We start from the raw sequence: 24,898 nt of genomic DNA, 5'->3' as shown, positions 1-24,898 counted from the left end.
GGGTGGGGGAACCCCTGCAGGCGAGGTTAAGTTGTATAGGCATCAGCTACCCTGGTAAGTGCCTGGGGATCTGTACTTGTTGGGATCTTGGGACTGTTAAGGCTCTCACTGTAGGTTCTCTCTCAATGCATGGCCTGCTGCCCACTTGTTCACATCTGCTGACCTCCAGGAAAGTCAGGTGACTGCTTGATGTTTGGGAGCCACACAGGAAAACAGGAGTCAGTGACCACTAGTAAATTGTGGAGATTGTGTGTACACTTCAGCGTACCAACTGCAAAAAGGAAAAGGGAGGAAAGGAAAGTGGGAGTCCTTCCCGAAAAAATACCCAGGCAAAAAGCCCCACAAAATGACAACTCCAGTCTTCTGATCTTTATGTCTGAATAGCCACCTTTTAAAAATATTTTTAAATTGGCTGTGCTGTGCAGCATGTGCGCTCTTTAGTTCCCAGTCCAGGAACTGAACCTGCATGCCTTGCACTGAGAGCTCAGAGTCTTAACCACTGGTCCACCAGGAAGTGCCCTGTATAACTAGCTCTTAACATATATGTAGATACTTTAAAGTTTCTTATTAATGTTTGATTCTGGGAATTCATTCATCATCTTTGGTTCTTCTTGTAAAGGCTATTTTGAAATGCCCTTTTCACTTGAATGCAGAAACCCTCCTGAAGGGGCTTTGCAGCCACCCTGCTCTTTAGAAAGGGCACATGCAGGCCCAGCGACCACTGAAATGGAGGAATTAAGCAGCGGTGGCTGTAGTGTCCTTCGAGGTTATGGAGGACACTGTCTCATTAGGGAACTTTTACAGTTCAAATTAATTTGCAGAAGTTGCCATAAATGTTTGCATGATGACACAGCTTTAGCCATTACACGATTTTAATCTGTTCACATTACAACGGACCAAATACACAAGAGCGTAATCAAATCATCCATAACTTCTTAATTACAGTTTACCTATTTCTGACATATTGCACTGCCATCCCATCCACGAAAGGTTTTAATGGCTTTCTAGAATTACCACAGAGTTATCCAATTGGATCCATGGGCAGCCAGTGATGGGAGGAACTATCTACTTGCAGGCAACTGGGTTTTCATCTCCTATTTGCTTTGTAACCTGCAGTAATAGGGCAGCCAGTGGGTGGGTGATAGTAGCTCATTTTGAGAAACTTCACTCTCTTCACGTGCGTATCACGAGGAAATAACCAAAATATGCACCAAGAGAAAAATTCTCTCGATGTTTGTATTGTGACATGCCTTTTATCTACAGAATTAAAAAAAATAAAGTTTTAAACACTTTCTACTTGTGGTTCAAAAAGCACTAAAACCGAAAGCAGATTTAATAAGAAACTGCACCTGAATTACTTAGAGTTCATAACTTCTTTAGATGCTAAAAAGAAACATAACCTGTGATTACATAAGAATTTATACGCATGCTTCCTCTGGCACTTTTTTCACTTTCTCAAATCTAAAAAGGCAATTAAATAGATGCAGAAAAGGATACAGATCTAAAGTTTAAAAAACACCAACAAAAACCCTGCTGATTTATATTACTGTAAAGATTTTTGTTTGCTCAATAGTAATCATTAAAGTACAAAGAAATTCAATTTTAAATGGCTAAATTGCTTTATCTCAGACTAAGTAAATTCCTTTTCTGGGAACCTAACTGCCCAGACTTATTAATGTTGAGTAGTTAAAAATATTTCAAAATGCATCCCACTATCCTACTCTTGTCTGGTGAAGTGAAAGTTGCTCACTTTCACTTCTGACTCTTTGCGACCCCATGTCTATGGAATTTTCCAGGCCAGAATACTGGAGTGGGTAGCTGTTCCCTTCTCCAGGGGATCTTCCCAACCCAGGGATCAAGCCCAGGTCTCTCCTATTGCAGGCAGATTCTTTACCAGCTGAGCCACCAGGGAAGTCTAAGAATACTGCAGTGCAGTAGCCTATCTATTCTCCAGGGGATCTTCTCATCCCAGGAACTGAACTGGGGTCTCCTGCACTGCAGGCAGTTTCTTTATCAGCTGAGCTAAGTAGATATAGATTAAAAAAAAAAAAAAAGCAACACACACTAAAACCAAAAGAAATCTGTCCCAATTTTGAAAGGCCTCTTCCTTTAGCTGTACAGTGGTTACAGCAACATTGGTCTCTCCAAGACCGAGATGGTAGACTCAGGATTTTAGAGCATGTTTGATTCCTTCACTTCACACACAAGAACCTTGTTTGAATGAGGAGACTGAATCCCTCACAAGTCACGCAGGTGGTTAGTGAAATACCCACAACTTGATCTGACCAGGCCCCCTGGTATTCTGGACACAGTGGTCCTGCCAGCTACCCAGTGGGGCGTGACGCAAGGCCTCATGGTAACAGTTCAGGATTTTTTTAATCATGGAGAAAGAACCGCACAGAATCTCTACTGAGCAGTGAATCTGTCCTTTACTCAGTTAACTTTAATCCTTTCCTTATCACAAGGCCTGTCCCTAAGTCTCGACTCTAATTATTCCATCTGCCTCCTGAATAAAATGACTTATCTCTAATTAACTTGGCTGGAAATGATTCAGCCCTTTGCCTATCAGTTACTTTATTCGTCTGGTATCAGAGGCCCCATGGCCTTGTGAGTCATTTGTTTCTGTCCCAGTAATGAAAGATGCCTCCTGGTACCTTAATTGTGGGGACTGAAGCATGACAACTGAGGGGCCCTGACTTCAAAAGCTCAGGACAAAAGCCTCAGGCACAGGGCTCAAGGGGCTCCTAAGCTGCTTCTGTTCAGCACCCCCGCTCCTCTTTGCATGCCCTGTGCCGAGAATGAGATAAAACTTACATACAGGTCAAGAGTCTGGGGCAGGAAGTCCTCTCCAGAAGCCAAGAACAAAAACGTTCTCTTGGGCTCGTCCTCAGCGTGGCTGAGTGGCCCTGATAAATTATATAGTGAGCTTAAGTATCAAGGTGAGAGCCGTTCCTGGGGCAGAAGCTGAAGTGTTTCAAAATTTCCTGTCCAGCTGTATTTCTCCATCCTCCAGAAGTGGTTAACAATCAAGCAGTTCTAACTCTGCAGTGGGATTTTATTTAGCCAAGTGCTTTCAAGTTTCAAAGAAAGAGAAACACTGCACTTGCAAAAATTCTTATCTCTAAGTATTTAAAGGGTAAATGAATTACCCCAAAAAGTACACTGGACGGCTGTCCTAAGCACGCCTGAGACCTGCAGTCCAGAGCCTTAGATTTTCATGTCAGCTCAGCCATCAACTCTGTAAGCAAGTTAATGAGTGGTTTTGTCTAGTTTCCTATGAGAAACACTCCCAGGAAATAAAAGTTCATTTATAAGACAAAGTAAAAGATATTTTGTGCTTGATAATTTCAACATTAAAAGTACTCCTCTATAGGTTTTAAGTGCATGATAAGAAATGAATACCACAATTTAGTATTTTGTTTCCTAATCTATGTTTTAATAATCATTCTCACTTAGTCTACTGGCTAAGTGGCACCACGTGGATACGACAGGTGCCTGCAAAGGAGGATGAGGCCAGCAGACAACCCACTTCCCCTCCCCCACCCCTGGCCACTAGCTCTGACATGATGTCTGCAATTTGAAGATAAGGAGTAAGACAGCTTTGATGACAGAGCCCAATTCTGTCAATTTATGTCATGAAAAAGAGCACTATTTTGAGACATTTTCAAAATGTCTCCTGGATCCCTTTGGTCACTAGATATGACATCTCTTCTTCCTTTAACTTTTTGGGTTTTTTTTTTTTTTGGCGGCTGTGGGATCTTTGTTCCCCAACCAGGGATTGAACCCATGCCCCCTGCAGCTTGGAGTGCTAACCACTGGATGGACAGAAGTCTCTGTTCTCCTTTTATCATATTCCTGCAGCCGTGCAGATGGCTCCCATAAAGAAGAAGTCTGACAGAAATCAAAAATCAACAGCTAGAGTGAACTGTACTTTAATTCACTGGCATTGTCAATCTATGAACAAGACAGGTATTATTTTGTTTTTTTTCCATGAAGGGAGATGGTTTCCAATCTGCTATAATATGTGCCCACAGCTTCACCTTGAACATGCAGCATTCAGGCTGTACTCAGGGTCTAGAAGGAAAAGAGAAAATCCAAGTTGCTAGTCCTTTTGTTTTCTTAAAAATCCAACACAAATAGGGGAAATAACTTCCTTACAACAAGCTGTATAATACGATTGCGGCTTCAGTTCACTTGGCTGGTGATAAACCTTGGCTCTCAGATGTAAAAAGTGTGGGTTCACCTGAGAGGCCCTAGCCAAAGAGGCACTTCCTTGCTAAATAAAGCCAAACACTCTCCCCACAGTTAAGAAACACTCTGTCTTTAGAAGACGTTGAGGCAGTGGGGACTCATTCCCTGTACAAGGTATAGACAGTGGTCACTGTGCTGTTTACTGGAGCCAAACCCTACTTCCTGGCCCCAAGGACATCGCAAGGTTGAGGGCAATCGAAGCAGGGTTTCGATCAGCCATGCTGCAGGCAGAAGTGGGGTGATTTTTCTCAGTTAGCTCACTGTTAAAACAAAAACAACCCAACCTAAAGGTCTCATTCCTCAGAATGATGAGATTAGACAGAGAGCCCCAACAGAAACAGGGCTCAATTCAAAACACTGCATCTCCAGACTTGTAATAAAATATTTACTAATTTAAAATGAAAATGAAGAATGCTTAGGGGAGACAGTTCCAATAAGTAAAACTGCTCATAACCACAAGCTGCCAAAGGATTAATATTTATCACATTTCCTGGCTACTGCTGAAAATTTTTTTTTAAAGCAAAACAAGAAAATTAAATCTGAAAAACATCCCTCTGGTAATTTGCCTCACTTTATCTTTGAAATAATAATGTCAAAAAAAGTGGTTTAGAGATCAAATCACTTTAGTAGTTTGAACTTATCAACTGTACGAAACTGTCTTACTTTGCAATGCCAACATCAGAGGTGAAATGAACCAAACTCTGAAAGCATAATAAATTTAGCAAAACAGTATTCACTGCAGGGTCTTGATGATTTTAATGCTTGATAAGAAATCAGGACCCTTGCCTGTACTGGCAGCCCTTATGCTTGAGAACACTAGCAGATGTGGGGAAAATAAACTCTTAAAGAAGAGTAATTTTTCAAGCTTCTGAAGTAGTTACATAACTCCAATAACAATTATAAAGTTGGGAGTTTATCCTCCAAATATTTGATTTTGTGTAGACAAATGAAACAGGTTTAATTAAAATAAGATGGTCGATGGCTCTTTACCTAAGCTTCGCTAAATGAACTAAAAATCAATGTGGCAATTACTTCTGCTTGTCAGGGCCTCCCAGTGACATTCTTTGATTAAACCATGGGACTTCTACAACCTGTGTGCCTCAAATTATCATCCCACTAACTCTAAACGTACCAACTGACCAAACATGGACAGCTATTTTTGAGAGCTGAAATTCGATTTTTTAAAGCTTTCTAAAAACTTACGGTGCAACTCTTTTTCTAAATGTATCAGTAACTTACAGATTATTCCTTTTTCACTTTCACAATTTTTATGGTGCTGCCAGAAGTCTTCATGGCGTTTGCTTTGAATTCAGTCTTCAGTGCATCTCTGACTGCTTTTGCACAGATCTGGGAGTATCGGATGTAGCTGGGAGGAAATGAGAGAGCAAGAAAGCTAATAATCAATGATCCAGCCAGACTGGTTGTGTGACTGTGCTTTTGTTTTCCTGCCTATACTTTTGGTTTCACTGTACATTATTGTAGAACTGAACTTTAAAATAAATGAATGACGCAAAAGGAATATATACAAAGAGAAATAAGACCAGAAAGAAATGTATCAAAGCCTTCATTGGTATTAGAATGGGAGATTTTTTATTTTTCTTTGCACTGTTTTCTCTTCAATACATATGAATTTGAACTAAAAGATGCATAGATTTATTAGAGGGAAAAACCCACAGCACAGTCCTAAATGTTAACAAAGGGTATAACATGACTGTACTTTTTCCCATTTGATTTCAACATTTTGTCTTTTATTATTCTTACAAGATAAAGCATACATAATTAAAAGAGGAAAAAAACACACCTATTTTGAATGAAAAGAGCTCTACTTCTGATTATTTAAAGGTTTTCCTCAGAATACTGGATTCTGATTCACAGGTATGCCATTGAAAATAACTTCCCAATCAAAGTTTCTAAGTTAAACTGAGAAGCCCTTAGAGAACATCATCAATTCGAGCAAAATATCTGACAGCCTGCTTCCTGTTTGCTACGTGGGACTCCCATCAACACCTTATTTTCCAGGAGATGTAAGCTCACTTTTAACACTCTTTGAAAACAGGAAGGGGAGTTTGCTGCTGACTATTTTCTCATATTTTCAGGTTTGTTTTTTGGGGGACCAGAGATAGGAGTTCAGATTCTTGCTTCCACTCCTAGGAATTGGTGACCTTTGCATCTTTTTGTCTAATTTGCTCACCTGTAAAAACAACAGCACAAAGCAGAAGGATAACAATATTTGTCCCACTGGTGGCTGGGAGGATGAAAGACCAAGTGAGGTGAGCAGGTCTGCCCCACCTATCACGTGGTAGGTGCTGCCTCTGAGGGGGACCATCATGCCTCCAATCCTACAGAACTCTACCTCGACCTTGAAAATCAGCAAACTCTTGGGTTGCCCAGTCATATACCCACAGGTCACCATTAGGAGGTGCTACTTAATCTAGTCAAGTAACAAGGTGTGTTAACCTGAGCCAGGTGAGCAGCTCAATCGGGTGTACGGGCAAAGAAACCAGGTGTGACACCTAGATCCACGGTTTCTCCATCTCACCAGAAGCCGTGGCCTCCAGTGTGTTCCATATTCTGGCTTCCCAGGAGCCACCACTCACCTGTGGCAGAGCTCTTTACACCTTATCAAGGGCTTTCACCCGTTTTACCAATAAACCTGACAACAGGAGTTAATTTTTAATGATGCTAGAAAGAAACAGCTACGGTGACCGTGGTTACACCCAGAGAACCCCTCCGCTCTCTCGAGCTCTGTTACTTCCAGAACCTCAACTGAGTCCAATTCAAAGGCCAAAGGCCGCGCGGGTGAAAAGCGCCGTCCTTGAGAAGACATGGCACTTGTCGAGGGCGCTCCTGGGAGCACGCAGGTGCTCGGTGACACTCGGCAGGTGCCGGCAGGTGCTCGGGCCCCGGCGGCCGTGACCCTGGCCCAGCGTCTGCAGGCCGCCATCTTGGGACCTCACTCGCCGTGCCGACCCCCATCCGCGAAGCGCCCGGCGTGACCTCCGACCCCGGGCCGCCCCGTACCTCCCCGTGCCCCAGAGGTCCGCCTTTCCCGAGGCCTGGCCCTACCTGAGTCCAGCCTGTCGCCAGTACGCCACCATGATGTCGCGAGAGGGGGCGCGTCGGGCCGAATCGCGAAGACCTGTCAATGTCGGCTCGGCGCGCGGCCCGGCTGCCGGAAGGTCAGGTCTGAGAAGCGGAAGGGGCGGGGCTCCGAGGCTGCCAGTCCCGCCCCGCCTTCCCGGACGGCCTCACCGCCTCGTCGCAGAATGCTCCCCGCGCCGTGAGCCAATAGGGGCGCGCGACCCGTGCCGCGGTTGCCAGTGCAGGTGTGCCTCGCGGGTTTCCGTAGTAGCCTTGCCGGGGCTAGAGGGGAGGCGTGACCGCCTGGCTCCGGTAGCGCGGGACTTTGAACTGCGTCGAGGCCCGTGTTCTGGGCGCGCCACCCCTTTCCCGCCCCGGGACCCGACGGCCGGGTCCGGACCTTGACGACGCGCCAGCACTACCGTCCCGAGTTAACAGTTAACCATGGCAAGCCGACCCTCGACAGTTCTGGGGTTTCAGGCCAGCCCAGGGTGGGTAACCAGACCAGGCAGCAGAGCCCGGCCAGGGGAGCAGACCGGACATCGGAGGAAGGGAGGGCCGAGGCGCTGCGCATCCAACCTAGAATCTAGATCTTGGGCGCTGAGCCGGCTCCAGCACGTGGCATTAGGCGAATTCTTACAAGGATAAAACACTTTTACTCCTTGCAGTTATTAGAAAGAAATTATAATCAGGAAAAACATCATAGTTAAAAGGAAGTTTTTATTAACAGGAAGTTTTTAAATTAAGATCCACCTTTAATATTAAAAAATATGCTACATAGTCTGAGAGCCTTAATTCTAACCCATGAAAACCAGTATTTCAGTCCTCTCAAATGCTTAACAGGTAAAAGCCATTAACTACCAGCTACTTTACTAAAAGTAACTACACTGGAAAATGAAAATTTATAGATTATTAGAATAAAAAAGTCAGGATAACATTGTTTAGAAATCTTTTTATCATTAGGCTATTCTGACACTTTCCAGAACAAGTATAATTTCCAGAAATTATACAGGGTAATTTATTAAATATCAATATTTAGCAATGTTTTGTTTAGTTGAAATGCTATTCTAATTGTAAAAAATGTTATAAAAATAATAAAAAACCTTATTGGCTTTAATGTGCTTTTACAAATGTCCTAAGAAGCCTCAAGCTAAACAGTATTTTAAGTAGAAAAACACTGATTTTTAAATTGGTATATGATTTTTGTGGTTTATATACCTATATTAACTGGTTTCTTTTGTAGGAAAACTGACTAGAAGTTTATACATTAAGTACTGTGAAATAAAGGCAAGAGCTCATCACCTTTTAATAACAGTACTCTGTACGCAACAATTCCAAGGATCATAGATATTCTTACTTAGTGGTTGATAATTAATTGCCTGTTACAAAATACACATATTGGACTGTTCATCCAAAGCAAGGATTTCCTATAAATAGCTGCAAAACAGCTCACAGGGTGCTTTAGGCCAATGTCTTTTTTTCCCACCCTATTATTTTTTTCTTCTCCACCACCCCCATCCCCCGCAGTGACACAGTGTTATTAAAAACATTAAGTCCCTGGGATTTATGCTTCAGATCAAGACATCATTTGAGTAATTTCAAATGATGTACAGCTCTTCATGTAACAAAGATGTTTTGTGGTCATAATTACTTCACAAAGTAATTATATTCAAATAACCTGACATATCATGCTTTAGCAATTACAGAACCGTGATTTTGACACATGGCAATTTAAGTTAAGCAAATGTGAAATGCTAAAAGATGTGAACAGCTGTTCTTCTGTTTAAGTTTAAGAGTGCTGCAAAATTCTGGTAATGACTTTATTTCTTCAGTTAACATAACCAGCCCACGATACAGCATACTAAATCATAAAGTACAAATCCAAGGAAGGTAATACCTTTACTAAGTTACAAAACTTTGGCAAATCAGTACAGTACCCTTTATAACACAATAAAATGTACTTTTGTTGGAGTCATTTATTACTTTCGTGATAATTTTTACTCCAAAAAATGCTGAGTATGAAATTAAAGCATTGTGATTTTTAATGGTGGTTTATAGCAAATTATTTCATACAATTAATGTCTTTTTAAAACGATAGTTCCTCCTTTAACAGTGAGTTCCCTCATGGAAGCTCTCCAAGTTTACTGCAGCAGGGCAGTCTTGCGTACGCAGAAGGGGCTCTGCTTGGTTCTGGGGTTGGTCCAAAGCCAGGTAAGAGTTCCAATGCATGAAAAGCTTTAAAATTCTACCTTAAGGAGGTTTCCTCAGCCAATACCAATTTCCAAGCATACTTTTCAAAAAGCTTAAAATTTTGCATAAATACTGGAATCCTCAAAATCAGTCATTTCAGACAATACTAATTTCAGCTGATCCCTTTTATTTAGAAACCCTGCACCTCTGTTTGATCAAGTCACATAGCTTTTCTTCAGCTTATTTAAAAAAAAAATTCTACCTAAAATAGAGTTGTATTTTTTAAATAACAAATAAATATACTGCCAGCTTGTAGAGACCTGGGGAACTGGGTGCCATCTATCAACTTCCATTATCATTTCTCCACAAATGCTGCTGCCGCCATTGGTGTCCGTATGCTTCCTCTTGCTGAAGCTGTCAGTTCCTCAATTTCAGCATTTAATTTATGTATTACCCACTCCATTGCTTCTCGGCCCTTAAAAAAAAAATCCAGTATGTTTACTAATAACCAAGTGAGGGCAAAGGCATGCATGAATAGCACATCAGGAAGTCACAATGGGTGGAACAAGCGTAACTAAACCTCACTAGGACAGTTTTTCTCTTTGTATTTTCTTCTTTAACGTTATTTACCAAATATCAAATGCTTTGAGAAACTGGCTTGATCTAAAACTGGTTTTTGTTTGCAAAAGATGTTCTAAAAAGAATCTACAATTAAATGATAGTCATGTTTTACTTTATGATTAGAATGGTCCCCCTTCTGATGGTGAGGTCAAACTCCATTTCTCTTTTTATGTCCATATTTTATACCAAAATGCTGTCCGAGGCTCTGGTCTAACTTGCTCTCCAACCCCTCTCTCGTGGGACTCTGTGTACTTCCCTGAGGGACAGAATGAGGAGCACTGACTGCTTCTGGCCTTGGGGCCTTTGCATGTGCAGCTGATCCACCTGGACCACTCCCTAGCAGACCCCTCACGGCCTACCCACCCCTCGCTCAGAACTCAGCAGCAACACCACTTACTCAGCACTCATGAAGCACTCTCGTACCTTTCTGTACTTTTCCTTTCCTAATGCCGTGTTGTATGATTAATGTCGCCTTCCTCTTAGTTCCACGAGGGCAGGCACCACGTTTGTTTTGCTCCCCGCTGTCTCCCCAGTCTAGCCTAGCACTCTGCCTGACATAGAGAAGGCATCTATGAATATCTTTTGACTGCTGAATGATATTACATGTTATAAAACAGTGCATTAGGCATCTCTTTCTCTAAACTTACTTTATTTTAAATCATACATTTTCAATGGGGCAAAAATTAGTTGGGGGGTAGTAGGGAAAAATCTCATTCTTTTAATATATAAAGCACAGACGCAGACCCATATATCTCTGAATCTGTAGACATAATGTTTGGCATTAAATAATTTCTCAGGGTGGGGATAGTTAGGAGAAAATATCTACAGTGGATCTGGGGGTGAAGGGAGATGATAATGAGAAACAGGCTGAGAATCTATGCTTTCAACAGTGACACACATCTTCACCTTCCCCTGCCCCCAAATGCTGGGCCCCCAGCCACAGATTTCCCATGATACCTCATTTACTCTTCATACCCAACCCTGTAAGGTGGGTAATTAATCTTCACTTCACAGATAGGAAACTGAGGTAGAGAAAGGCTCACTTAGTTAACTGCCCAAGATGAAAAGCTGGTCAGAGTTACAGGTGGAAATTACAGGTGGAATGTGAACTCAGACACACTAGACCCAGTAACAGCCCACATGGCGTCATGTTGCAGTGGCTCAGACAGCTCACAAGGACAGCTCTTCTAAGAAATGACCCAGGAAGAAGAGCAAGCGGGAGGGACTTCCCAGGTGACCCAGCGGTTAAGACTCTGTGCTTCCACTGCAGGGGACCTGGGGAACTAAGATCCCACAAGCCTGTACCCCACCCCCCCACGTTAAGTGAGAGCAGCCTTACTTACTTTATTAGCATTTGATGATATCGTACTTGCCATCAGCCCTTCAAGGTAACTGCCAAGACTGACTCCTTTCACAGTAATTATGGCTTCTTGAGTCAAAATAGTTCTAGAACAAAACACATTCGCACAGCTTCAGGATGACCTAATTTTCATTTTTCATACTTAAGAAAAATAAAAATATATTGTAAAATAAGCTTGTTAAAATACTTTTCACTTACTTTTCTGGGTCTTGAGGATGTGGTTTGTATATAAGTCTCTCATCTACTGAAACCATATTTGTAAATGAAATCTACAGAATTAAAAAAAGTCAAATAATGTCGGGAATCAAGATTAAAAACATTTCCTAAATTAACTCACAAACCAAAATCTTGCTGGGTAAATATGCAAAATAGCATATAAACCACTTTGATATTACTATGTAAATAGAACTTTTCAATATTCATTGCTTACTTTTTATTAAAAAAGTAATAAATTTGACAAAAGCACCATAATAGTAATAATACACAGTGATTCCAAATTCATTTTATTGAATGCTATCTCCTAGAAGTAACAGGCAGGCTCATTAGAGTACTGAGGCTGCAAACAGGCAGAGACGGTCCAGCATCTGAGTAGGAATTTCTTAGACCAGGCTGAAGAGTGTACGTCCACTTGTGTATCAACTACAAGAGGGAACGGAGGAGGGAGTGGCAACCCACTCCAGTATTCTTGCCTGGAGAATCCCATGGACAGAGGAGCCGGCAGGCTACGGTCCATGGGGTCACAAGAGTTGGACACGACTTAGTGACTAAACCACCACCACCACCACCACAAAAGAAGAAAAAACTAAGCCAGGTAGTTACTTACATTTGTAGATTTAAGTTCCATTGTTTTCTCTACAGGATCCACTACAGAATGTTCTTGCACATATGTTTTGGTTCTTGCCGCACCAATAATCTAAGTAAAACATTTGGAATTAGTGATCAGAGGAGGATTTCTTAACTAGTGTTATCAATGTTTTATTTGTAGGTAAAGATGTGTTAGTATTTTGAACCAAAAATGTGTTTTCATAAAAAACACAAGGAATGAGACAAAGATCAGAAAGGAGGACCACTTAAGGGAGAAGATGAGACTCCTAGACACAAAAACCTTCCGCAGAGACAATTTAGCCACCAGCCAGCTGAAAACGTATGCAGGACAAGGCAGGATGCGGAAACTGCCAAGGTTGCCGTGGAGCGGTGAGCCTGACATTCGGGAAACATAGATGGAGAGAAAGGAGAGCTTCAGAGTGTCTGTCAGGGCTTCCCTGGTGCAGTCCAAGGGGGAGGATGCGGTGGCTCTGCTCTCCAGGCAGAAGACCAGCCACTTCACAATGAAGGTAACACAGCACATGCAGGGGCACTCTCACGCTGACCCCAAGCCCATCCCAACCCTGCTCACTTCTTTGTCCTCATCATCTAGTGCAGCAGTTAGAACAAAGGAAGCAGTTAGCACATTCCTGGTGAAAAACATGTACTTCCGTTTTCTGCATGGGCCCACCTTCTATGAAGAGGGTTTCTACAGATAACTTGGTCCACTTATACTAGGATTCTCTCCCATCATGATAGACTGGATCCCTAAAACCTGCTCCCTTGAAAGAGCACAGAATTACATTTTCCAATGTACAGGCAGAAGCACCAGATCTTGGAACAAACATGGCCACGGCAAACTGAGATTATGCCTCACTTAACGTCGCAGCACCAATGACCCCAGCAGCTGCCCACTAACCACCAGCACCAAATCCCAGCTGCCATAGCTCAAGCTGTTGGCAAGGTAGGAAAAGCAGAATAAAACTTTCAGATCACAGAGCATTAGCTGGCTTCCTTCAGAAGGTTTTATCAGGTGACTTCATGAAGACTGTAATAATATTTCTAATTCATTATACACTCATAACTCAAGTTTATTATAATACAATTTGAACTGATGCAAAAATGACATTCCAAATTGGCTCCCACCACCTATTTGAAATTATAATGTGATCTAGAAAACTTCTCTCCAGCAGTCACACTGCTTCAGGAACAAAGGCACACTTACAGACTTCACAATGGAAGGCAGTCCCCACTCTGTGCTGAGAAGTCTATGGCTGTGCAACTTTCCAGAGGGATCTATGTGTCTGTCCAGTACATCAACTCCAACCACACTCGGATTCATAGGATTTGGGTATTTCTGCATTGCAGCTGTTGTAACGGTTTCCCATGGATGGCTGCAGACACGAATCAAAAATCAAACCTTTAACAACATGCATATAAATTAAACCATTTATATAACTCATCAAATTATTCTTTACACTTAAAGTTTACTTAATTTACCTAGGGAAGATTATTTTCTGAAATGCTGACTGGAAGATGATTTCAGGGGACTCAGTCTACATTATGGACGTGTACAGATTTCAGTCTTTTTTTCAGTACACAGGCTATGTGTCACAGCTGATGCCTGCAAGGTTAAAATAACCTATAGAACACTCCAGTAGTTTCCTGAGTCATATTTTCCACTCACCAGTATCCTCTCACACATAAATTTTGTTTCTAAGAATCACTGATTCATATTAAACATGTACTTGCCTCTAATAATGTAATAAATAATTGTGACCCCTCCAGCCAATCTTTTTATTCTTTACTTTCCTCCAAGGAGTGGTTCTGACATCTGTTTTGAAAAGGTCACTCAATATACTGTTTTTTTTTTAAGATACTCCTAATGTGCCATTTTGGAGAAGGCAATGGCACCCCACTCCAGTACTCTTGCCTGGAAATCCCATGGATGGAGGAGCCTGTTGGGCTACAGTCCATGGGGTCGTTAAGAGTCGGACACGACTGAGCGACTTCACTTTCACTTTTCACTTTCATGCATTGGAGAAAGAACTGGCAACCCACTCCAGTGTTCTTGCCTGGAGAATCCCAGGGACGGGGGAGCCTGGTGGGCTGCTGTCTATGGGGTTGCACAGAGTCGGACACGACTGAAGCAACTTAGCAGCAGCAGCAGCAATGTGCCATTTTCTAATAGTCTCTCTTCATCAGCCTTTGCTTATGAAGGATTAAGATGGCAACAGCATCATGGAACTTGCAGCATCTTTATATTACTGGAAAAACACGTGTACTTGGGTGATTTACAACATAATGTGCATTTGTTCTCTTCACAGTTTACCTGAACAATATACAAAAGATACCCCTTTCAAGTGAGCCTCTGACTAATTACAATGAGCATTAAAAGTGACTGATTCTACATCTTCACTGAAAGAAAGACAAGATCTGGAGATGGTGTTTCAAACTTCACTTACTGATAAACGACACAGCACGGCTTTTTATTTTTCTAAAAGCAAAACAAGTAGGTACTAATCTATTTTAACTTTTCAGAGAACTAAGCCTAATAACTTTTTGTGGACAGAAGAAAAATCTCAACCCCACTCGCTTCGCAAAACCCTGGACAACCAAAACCTTTTTTTTTTTTTAATTTACTTTTAATTGAAGGATAATTGCTTTACAATATTGTGCTGGTTTCTGCCATACATCAGCCATAGGTATACCTGCAGATATATGAGAGAGGAGAGACCTGCTCCTCTCTCTTGAACCTCCCTCCCATTCCACCATTACTCTTAAAGCTTTCATTTTTGCTATACTATTCAGAAATGAATCCCATTGTATTTTTAATCTCAAGCCTTATTCAGCATTAAGTGCAGGTATACAAGCAAATCTATTTCACAAATCTAAACAATCCCCACAAAAAGAAGTGATAGGGGACAAGCACTCTGACTGTTACCAAGGCAACTAACTAAAATGAGAATCAGATGAGTGAGCCCATCCCTGTCTCCATCTAGTCAGAGACTCTGGATAGCTGGCTTCCTGGAACTTATTCTCTTCCTCACCTCCTCTAAAAAAAATTAGCAATTGCAAGATTTCAGGATGGTTGTATGTTATTTGTAATTCAGTACTTCTCTCCTCTCTGGGCCAACCTGAAAACACTGATGTTGACTTAGCTTTATAAAACACGTCTAGCTCAAAAATCACAAAGGATATATATGACAATAAACAATCTTCCAGAAATTCATTTTAACTGAATTAATGTAATCATGTGAAAAGACTTCACACTGCAAGACATTCAAAGATTGTGCCAAAGGGCAGTCAATAAGTGGAACTGGTGCTGGCCTGGTGAACTGTCCAATTGTTTCACCTATAAAATGTGGGAACACTGTTCACTGAGGCAGCAATGATGTCTTGATTATTTACCAAAGTGGAATCGATCCAAAGAACAGCGCCTGGTGCCTAGTGGGCTTTCATATTTGGTGTAAGAATCAATGAATGACTTCAACTAGATACCAACTACATGCTAGGCCTCAGAAGGAAGTCTGGCAACTCAAAGATGGGAAAGACACAGAAAGTCATCTAAGATGACTTAGATGTTGGTTAGTAACATCCTTAAGATGGGAAACATAGGAAAAGTGTAAAATTTGAGAGCGGAGATAAACAACTTCATTTTCAGGATGCTGAGTTTGAAAAGCCCGCAGAACACTGGAGCAGAGACACGCTGCTGAAACCTGAAAATAAGGATTTGAAGGTCAAGAGAGGCTGGAGCCCTAGGTACAGATTTGGCTGCTGGAAATGTGTATGTATCAGCTGGGACCTTGATCAAGAAGTCAGATTATCTGGGGAGAATCAGGGCTTCTCCCGGAACATACAGAGCATTTATGTGAGTATGTCTATGTTCTGGGAGCAGAGTCTCAGAGCCTTCATCAAATTTCAGAGAAGTCTGCAACAAGAGAAAAATTAAGAATCTCTGATGAAATGCAAGAAGGCCAATAGCAGAATTTCACTGAGCATTTACACTGAAGGGGAAAAAGAGAGGGAAACATTAAAGAAAAGGGCAGAATGAGTGAAGAGGAGGGGTGGGGAACAACCTAGGGAGAAGAGTGTTAAGGAAGAAAGTTATAAGACACAGTGGAAAGAACTTAAGCATTTAAACCCAGAAGAAAACTGCAAAGAAGAAACCACCCATGATCCTAATGGTTCAAACAGAGTAGAAGAATGTGACCTGGTTAAAGAATATTAAAAAGACTACAAATTTAGGGTCTCCCCCCTAAAAAATAGTAAACATTAGGGAGAAAAGAAACTTTCCCTCTGATTCTAACATTCTCTGCTTTCTAGGATCCAGCGAACTCCTGCATGTGTCTGATTTGATAAGAATGTAAACAGTCTACAACATGTTTTAACACTGCCTTCAGAAAAGTCGTTTTGTTTTTAAACCAAATGGTTACACTAAAACATACTACCAAAGCTATAAAAATTAAAACAGTGTGGCAACAATAGCAAGATCAGTCAAATAGGGCAGACAGCTCAGACATGGATTAAAATATAAATTACAGCAGTGTTTTAGGATGAAGGCAGCATTTCAAACCGGTGAGAGGAAAAATTATTAGTCAATAAACAGTGATGAGATAATCGATCAACAATTTGTTCAGGCAAAAACGATACAGGGGATTCAAGGCATGGTTCTTCTGCACAATGAATCATAGAAGCAGCAAATAATTTAATTCTCAACATCCAACTGGTTTAAGACCTTTTTCCTTAGTAAACATTTCCCCCTAACCAGGAGATGTTAATAAACATGGCCTCAGAGACATCTCAGTGCTGTCAGGCCCTGACAACACCGTCATCTTCCATGTCTCAGACGACGGAAATGGGTAACCCAAGGTCACACAGCTTGTCAGAGTCAGGGCTGTACCTTGGACTCCAATTCCAAGGCCATAAATTGCAATTCCTCAAGGCACGAAGCTGCTGGAAGAAGTTCCACTTCCTGGTCGCCTGAGCTCACCCTAAATTCACATTCCGAGGTTAAGAAACTCTACCTGAAGGTGGCGGGGCGACCAGAATCTCGACAGTCCACGCCTTTCTCCAGGATCCTCGGGCCTACGGGGCTGTCAAGGACCTCGTGTTCGGCGCCGCCCCTGCCACCCGAGGGGGCGTCCCCCAGAGGAAGGCCGCAAGGGCCCCATCCCCAGTCCCCTCCCGTCCGGCCGTGTCCCCTGGGAGCCCATTTCTGGGGTGTCCCCAGGGTCGTGACCTTGGACCCCACGCCCCGGGCTCCGAGGCGCTCGGGCCCAGCTCCCCACACTAGGCCCGACGCCCAGAAGCTTCCTGAAGTGCGCCGGAGCCTCGCCGCGACTCCGGGCCCAACCTACCCTCCTACCCCCAGTTGCCCCGTGACCCCCGCCGACCTGCTCCTACCCCCAAACTTACTCAAAGACGTGCTCCGAAGTCCAGATCTTCATGGTGTCGGCGGCCAGCACGGTGTCCGGGCGGCGTTAGGGCACAAATGAGGCAAAGAGGCCACTCTTGCCCCCGCCCCGCCCCTCAGCCGCCCAGCCGGCCATCCAGTGCGCACGCGCCGTCGGGCCCGACGCGAGGGACGTCCCGACGCGCTGCCCCACGCCCTATCCCGGCCCGGGTTTTGCCCCAGCCTTGCGCGCGGCGCAACGGAGCCCCGCCCCTTAGCGCCTGTCGCACCGCGCCGGCGCAGTTCGAGGGCCGCGCTCGGGGCCGCAGGCGCGGGCGTTGTACTGCGCAGGCGCGGCACAGGGCTTACGGCCCGCCCCCTCGAGGGCGTAGGCAGGAGCGCTGTCGTCAGGGCAGAGTTGGGCCCGGCCCAGCCGGTTCTTCGGCTCACAGGCAGGTCGCCTCACCTCTTCCCATCCCAGCCCGTGCTTGCCTGGGGTTCTGAGGCCTGTTGACTGGTTCAGTCCGGCCGCTTACGCCGACTGCGCCTGTGTGTTTGAGCAAATGTTCATGGTCACATATTAAGAGCTTCCTCCTATCTCCTATCCCATTTCACCTGCCTTCCGGAGATTTTGCCCCTGGGCGGGGAGCAGATACGCAAGGTAGACCCGGAGACGCTAACATCAGGCAGCACATTTAGTGTCCAGTGGAAGGAGGGTGTTAGGTTAGGAGATTAGGAAGCTCGAGTGCTCATGGAAGAGATGGAAAGCCTCCTGGCCCTGGCTTAAAGGATGGATCTCAGCTCAAGTGTCATCCCATTCCCCCGCCCAGAGAGCCCTTATACTTCATCGCCCTCCATCAGCTTGGCAGTTCCTCTAGCCTTAGATCCTCTGTTACATAGCCTGTTGTATTTTTCTTAGCACTTCTCAGTCTTTGAGATGATCGTTTGTTTAACTTCCACGCAAACATAAGCCCTTGAGGGCAAGGATCTTGCCTGTCTTGCTCAATAATGATTCTTGGTAAAGACTCAATGGTTATCTATTAAAAAATGAAAATTCTTTGTGGAATGAATGAATTACTGGAATCGTCTAGTTTACCTGTTTGGCTTCCACTAGACTGTGAGCTCCTAATGGGGAGGGCCTTGCCAGACTTGTCCAGCAATCCCACTGCACTTACATAATCATTGTTGTATAAATGATTGAGTAAGATGTGAGCTGGTGGGAAGGAATGCCATGCGGTTTCATCCATAGAGGAGCCTCCTTCAGTGGCTTGTCCTTTCTTCCTGGTCCCCACCACACTCCACAACCTGTACCCCTTAATAGAACAATTTGCCGTTTTAAATGATGGCTCTGTAGGAAATTTTTTACATCTAGTTTCTTAGAAGCTAGAAACACTGCCTCATTCTTGTTCTTAGCTCATTCGATTGCTGAAAACAAAAGTCAGGTTAATTTAGGAGTGAGGATAATTTTTTAAAATAGCCGAGGTCCTTTATATAAAGAAACAGAAAAATTACATTAGACAGGAAGGAAATAATATGGTTGGGTAGTTGCTAAGTGTAATTTGTGGTACCCAGGACTTTAAAAACAAAACCTACAGTACTTAGAGGGAAGTCTTGGTGAGGTAACACTTTATTGGCTGCTCAGAGTGCCTCAGCCTCCATTAAGATGCAAAGTTAATGTCGCTGGGTGTTTAAAATACTGGTTTGGGACCCATCAGCACAGAACAGTCTGTCTCTGCTATTCCTGGAGATCCCTGAAGCTGTTCACCATCCAGGATCCCTATTCTGTTTATTTTAGAGAAGGTTATTCTACCCCTTGAGTCGTGAAAATTAAATGATGCCTACCCTCCTATCCCTCTATCAGTCTATCGATTTTACTCACTAAAGCTGGAGTGATGGGGGTGGGAGTGCGAAAGGAAGACTAGAAGTCTAGGTCCAAGGGTCTCTTCTGTGTGGAAGTAACACTGCCTTGGACTTGGACTTGGAGAGCTGGACCTTTACATAGGTTATCTGCTGGAGACTCGCTCAGAAACACACAGAGGAAACCGACTCAATGGACATGATGAATTTGACCCAACTCTGGGAGACAGTGGACAGAGGAGCCTGGTGTGCTGCAGTCCATGGGGTCGCAAAGAGTTGGACACGTCACGATGACTGAACAACAAGAAAGCCTTGTGTCACTTACCGTGCCTCTCACAGAAACAGGGAAGTCATTAGTAGGTCATTAATTTGACTGGAGGTTCGGTAGGTGACTTGCTCTTATGGCACTTAATTACTGGAGTGACAATGCCCAGAGCCTCGTGCCCTTCCCTGTGCCCGGGGTGGGGTGGTGGATTCCTTCCAACCAGAAGCTTCACACCTGGCTGAGCCAAAACACAAGTCAGAAAATAGCTAGAAGATCAACAACAAGGTGCTTTTGTATAGCACAGGAACTATAGTCAACCTCTTATAATAAATTATAATGGAAAAAAAATCTGAAAAAGAATATAGGTACAGCTGAATCCCTGCTGTATGCCAGAAACTAACACAACATTGTAAATCAGTTATATTTCAATAATTTTTTTAAAAAGTAGAGGGCATTTAAAGCGGGGGTGCAGGGCTTAGGTGTTCAGAACAGTGGCCCGTGGTTGTGAAGATAGCTCTTCTTGTGAGATGGTGGGTGGAGCCTTGTCATCCTGGGCTCAGATCAGGGGCTGGGAAGTGAGGCAGCCGGCAGCCAGCCCCGGTGGCAGCAGAGCCCTCTTCGTTCTTTTGTAGGTAGGGCTCAGAGACAGACCTCGCAGGAAAAGTGGGTGGAGTCACGTGCCTCAACTTCAGCTGGGCACCAGCGCCTTTTATTCCCAGACTTCAGTCATTCTCATGCCATCTTCACAACGTGCCCTGTCTTCGTACCATCTGTTCCATTATTAAGTTTCTTATACCAGCATTCTTACAAATACACTTTAAATGAAACTTTATGTAACTACCATCACTAGAAAATTGTTTTCTTTTTTCTCCTGGTTTTCATGTAACACATAACTATTAAAGCCAAACAGTAAGTCTGTGGGCTCCCCACCATCTTTCACAGAGTCCAGGAGTGGGTGTGTCTCACATTGGGGTCAGTTTCCAAGCTGCTTTTTTATAAAAGATTTTTTTTTTTGATGTGGACCTTGTTACAACATTGTTTCTGTTTTACATATTAGTTGTATGGCCCAGAGGCACATGGGATCTTAGCTCCCCAACCAGTGATCAAACCTACACCCCCTGTGCTGGATGGCGAAGTCCCCACTACTGGAAGGCAGGGAAGTCCCCCTAACTTCTTAACTGCTCTTCAACTCTCACCCGTTCTCTTCAAACTCCAAACTCACCTTGACCTCTGACCCTCTCAGCCGTGATGTCTGTCTCTGAATTTACTGAGAGCTTCTTCAACTTGTGTCCCCTCCTCTTGAAAATGTCTTGTCATCTCATTGCATACGTGCTGTGCTAAGTCCCTTCAGTCGTGTCTGACTCTTTGTGACGCATGGACTGTAGCCTGCCAGGCTCCTCTGGTTATGGCATTTTCCAGGCAAGAGTACTGGATTGGATTGCCATGCCTTCCTCCAGGGGATCTTCCTGACCCAGAGACTGAACCTGCATCTCTATGTATCTCCTGCATTGGCAGGCAGGTTCTTTAGCACTAGCACCATGATAATCTCATTAATACTCTTAATTTCTCTGCATTCAGACATTTTCTTCCCAACCTTTTGCCTGTGCTCCTTTCATTTTTTTATTCAATGAATAACCACAGGTCACCTATTCTAGGTCCTCCCCACACTCATGGAGCTGATGCTACAGCAGCGGTTCATGGTCAGCGGTGATTTTCTCCAGGAGACACGTAACAATGTCTGGAGACCTTTTTGGTTGTTACAGTGAGGGAGGGGGGTGCTCCTGGCATCTGGGATGCTGCTAACACCCTGCAGGACACAGGACAGAGACAGCACCACCCTCCCCAAGTCTAAAAAGTGCCAGTGTAAGTGTCAGTAGTGTCCTGCTGAGCTGCGTCTAACAGACTCTTAGTCTACTTCCTTGGACTCCATCCATCTGTGTCCTTCCAGCCGCCAGGTCGCTTGAGCCCCATAGCGATTACTAGCTGTCCCTCAATAGGCCACACAGGCCACACCCTTGAACTATGTACTCAGTGTTCTCTGCCCAGAAAGCACTTTCCCCTTATTTGCTTTAAAGAGTCTTGCTCCCGTCTTGATGCTGCAAATGTGCCCTGTCCACACCCCGTCTGCCTCTCCTCTGCACTGCCCAATGCTTTGTTTCTTCTTCTGTGCTGTTGGCATTTAATATAGACCTTAAGATCACGGTGTGTGTGTGTGTGTGTGTGTGTGTGTGTGTATATGTGTCCACAACTGCAATGTAAAGTACAAGGTGGTGTATATTAGTTCAGGCTGATATAACAAAATACCATAGGCTGCTTGGCTTATAAACCACAGAAATGTATTTCTCGCAGCTCTGGAGGCGCCATGGAAGTCTAAGATCAGGATGCCTGCAAGGTTGGGTTGCTGAGTTCTTGTTGCAGCCTCTTGGCGTATACGGGGGCAAGGGTGCTCTCTCGTGCCTCTTTTGTATCAATCTCATTCATTTGGGGACCTCCTAAAGGCTCCACCTTCTAATGTCAGCACATTGGGGTTTCAACATGAATTTTTTTTGGGGGGGTGGAGGAATGGGACACAAACATTCAGACCATAGCAACCTCTGTGTTAGAGGGACGAGAGGGCCTCCTTGTCCAGCTTTTCATTTTTCAAGTCCTTACTTTAAAGTGGCCATACTGGGTAGCAAGAATCATCCAAACATGAACGTATTTGCTCCTGAGCCAAACACTTAGAAACTTAGCACCCTCTGAAAACACTAGCCTAGACTCTGTTGAGCCCAGCTGTCTTCTGCTTAGTCTCTCAGTACTTGTCCATGGCTGAAGGCACACCACTCATGGCTGGACAGTAAAGTGGCAATTCTGAGGAAAGATGCAGGATTTTATCAGGTTTGTGCAGGTGACCCTCAAGACCTCCTCCATCACAGGTGAACCCACTGGTAGATGACTTCCTGTAGAATCAAGGCAGCTCACAACTGAGAAGAGAAAATTGATGAGAGATGGTTCCTAAAGTAAAAGTGTGTCATAAGGCAATGCTTTGAATAGCTAAGGAGTAGGAGGGACCCATGGGAAAACTAATCAAGTCTTTGAATATTTCTGCAAACATCTTCATCCCTGTAATTGGGCTGTGAAATTCAAACATATTGTGTAGCACTTTTTCCAGTTTGGTGGGGAAAATGATGACAAAAACCAGCCCTTGATTCATCTTATGTAGAAGAATTTGCACAGAGTTACAATTTTAACCTAAATCATGCATGTATGTGTCTCATACAATATATAAACATGTGTTAAATATATATGTATCACTTCATATATGCATATGTATACATGTGCCTGTGTGTGTCTGTCTCATTTTCCAGGATGAAGTCCTAGCCACACGTTTTTGCTGTTCATTCTTTACTATGAAGCATTGGTGTTGACTGTAAGTGGACTCAGTGGGTTGACTGGATACCAGATGGATGCTGAGAATGAGGGCTTCCTTAAACCTCAAGAGCTGAGACTTCTCGGGGTCACTCAGGGAGATGGTTTAGGAGGAAAATGCAGAAGCATTCAGTAGTTTGGGTGAGAAAGAGTAGGAGCAGAGATGGAAGGAAGGGAAGGGGTTTGAGGCATGTCTAGGCCATACTCTTACCTTTCCACCACCTTTACAAATGGAGAGGAAGGGTCTGTGTGGCCAGGGAATAAGCGGGAGAGAAGCAACCTGCACAACAAGCCCAGGACTTCACCATCCCATGGCCTCTGCTCCCTGGGGATTTCACTGGCCAGGAAGGAGAGGCCAGAAAGTGGGAGGGACCCAGAGGCCTGTGGAGACCCCAGAGACCACCTGCTTGACTCTACGAAGGGCATTTCCTCATCTCAGGAATCTGTCATTACTTTTCATTCAACAAGTATCTTGAGTCCAATTCAATTTTGCTCCCATTAGTAATTGCAGATTTTGGGTCCAGAGCTTCCTATCTATATGATTCTCCCTCCCCCTGGCCACCACTCTCTGTTTACCTAAGTACCTAACCAAGTTATCCCTAAGTTCCTATCGTAAGAAATGAATCCCTTCTCCTGGGAGGACTTCGACTATTCCAGTAATTCCTCATCCTGAGAAATTAAGGATAATTTCTTCAAGCTAAATCAATTTGTCTTATGAGCCATCTTCCCATAACTGGGCAGTCCATGTCGAAATTAGCTTCACTCCCTTTCTATGCTGAAAGCTTTAACTCTGAAAAGACTCCCTTACACTCACACAAAGACATATAGACCTGGCCAGAAATCCTTCCTGTGATAATAAAAATGTCACCATCATATATGTCTCTGAGATAAACAGTTGTAACAACCTTTCTTTCATGGTCATTTAATGGACTTTGGTTCCTGCGACCATATCAGGAGATGGAGAGGTGGAAGGAGGTGCCCTGACTGATTGCCAAGTGTCTGAAGACCAGAGAAGTTTCATAGCAGTGTCTACCTCCATGTAGGTAGGGTCTGTGTTATCCATTTTTCTTGTCTCTTATAAAGGACATTCTTATTTGAAGTCACCCAGACCATGACCTGCTGTTTGGTGATCATGGTCAACATGGCAAGACCATGGCCAACATAACTCAGCTCTGTGCCATCAAGAGGTGGGGGTGGGACTTTCCTGGTGGTCCAGTGGTTAAGAACCTGCCTGCCAGTACAGGGGACACAGGTTCGATCCCTGCTTCAGGAAGATCTCAAATGCTGCAGAGCAACTAAGGCCGTGCACCATAGCTACTGAGCCTGTGTGCCCTAGAGCCCAAACTCTGCAGCAAGAGAAGCCACTGCAATGAGAAACCTGAGCACTGCAACCAGAGAGTAGCCCACGCTTGCTACAACTAGAGAAAGCCTGTGAGAAGCAATGAAGATCCAGTGCAGCCAAAAATAAATAAATAAATTCTTTTAAAGAGTGGGGGGTGACAGTCTGCACTGAGATCCAACCTCTTAGTGAGAAGAGTCACTAGATTTACAAAAAAGGGGTCAGCTATACCTCAATTTAAAAAAATAAAAAGAGGACTGAGCGTTTTCTTTGCTGGCTGTCGAACTTGGCAGTCTCTTCCATTTTGCTGGAGGCAAATTAGTTCTT

General features: G+C 43.8%; 2 protein-coding genes across 4 annotated transcripts; both read right to left on the bottom strand.

The window, feature by feature from the left end:
• Positions 1-3,916: 3,916 nt before the first annotated feature.
• On the bottom strand, positions 3,917-7,476 carry ATP5F1E (ATP synthase F1 subunit epsilon). The gene is made up of 3 exons (XM_019972108.2): positions 7,318-7,476; positions 5,491-5,617; positions 3,917-4,074 (listed from the first exon to the last, which is right to left on the bottom strand). Exons 1-2 carry the CDS (start codon positions 7,347-7,349, stop codon positions 5,494-5,496), a joined length of 156 nt encoding a protein of 51 aa, XP_019827667.1. The 5' UTR covers positions 7,350-7,476; the 3' UTR covers positions 3,917-4,074; positions 5,491-5,493.
• Positions 7,477-8,032: 556 nt separating this feature from the next.
• On the bottom strand, positions 8,033-17,881 carry PRELID3B (PRELI domain containing 3B). 3 transcript variants are annotated; one of them, XR_011570132.1, is made up of 8 exons: positions 17,726-17,877; positions 17,335-17,403; positions 13,533-13,701; positions 12,327-12,416; positions 11,702-11,772; positions 11,487-11,589; positions 10,567-10,694; positions 8,033-9,997 (listed from the first exon to the last, which is right to left on the bottom strand). XR_011570132.1 is itself a non-coding variant. In XM_070801371.1 (7 exons), exons 1-7 carry the CDS (start codon positions 17,755-17,757, stop codon positions 9,878-9,880), a joined length of 654 nt encoding a protein of 217 aa, XP_070657472.1. In that variant the 5' UTR covers positions 17,758-17,873; the 3' UTR covers positions 8,033-9,877. The 3 variants fall into 3 exon arrangements, 2 of the variants coding, with proteins under 2 accessions (XP_070657472.1, XP_070657473.1); XM_070801371.1 differs by lacking the exon at positions 10,567-10,694 and having other exon boundaries at positions 17,726-17,873; XM_070801372.1 differs by lacking the exons at positions 10,567-10,694; positions 17,335-17,403 and having other exon boundaries at positions 17,726-17,881.
• Between the last annotated feature and the right edge of the window lie 7,017 nt (positions 17,882-24,898).

The sequence above is a fragment of the Bos indicus genome, chromosome 13, assembly GCF_029378745.1.
Source record: "Bos indicus isolate NIAB-ARS_2022 breed Sahiwal x Tharparkar chromosome 13, NIAB-ARS_B.indTharparkar_mat_pri_1.0, whole genome shotgun sequence".
Taxonomy (NCBI): domain Eukaryota; kingdom Metazoa; phylum Chordata; class Mammalia; order Artiodactyla; family Bovidae; genus Bos; species Bos indicus.
The sequence above is the reverse complement of the archived record's forward strand: the minus strand, read 5'-3'. Positions and strand labels throughout refer to the sequence as shown.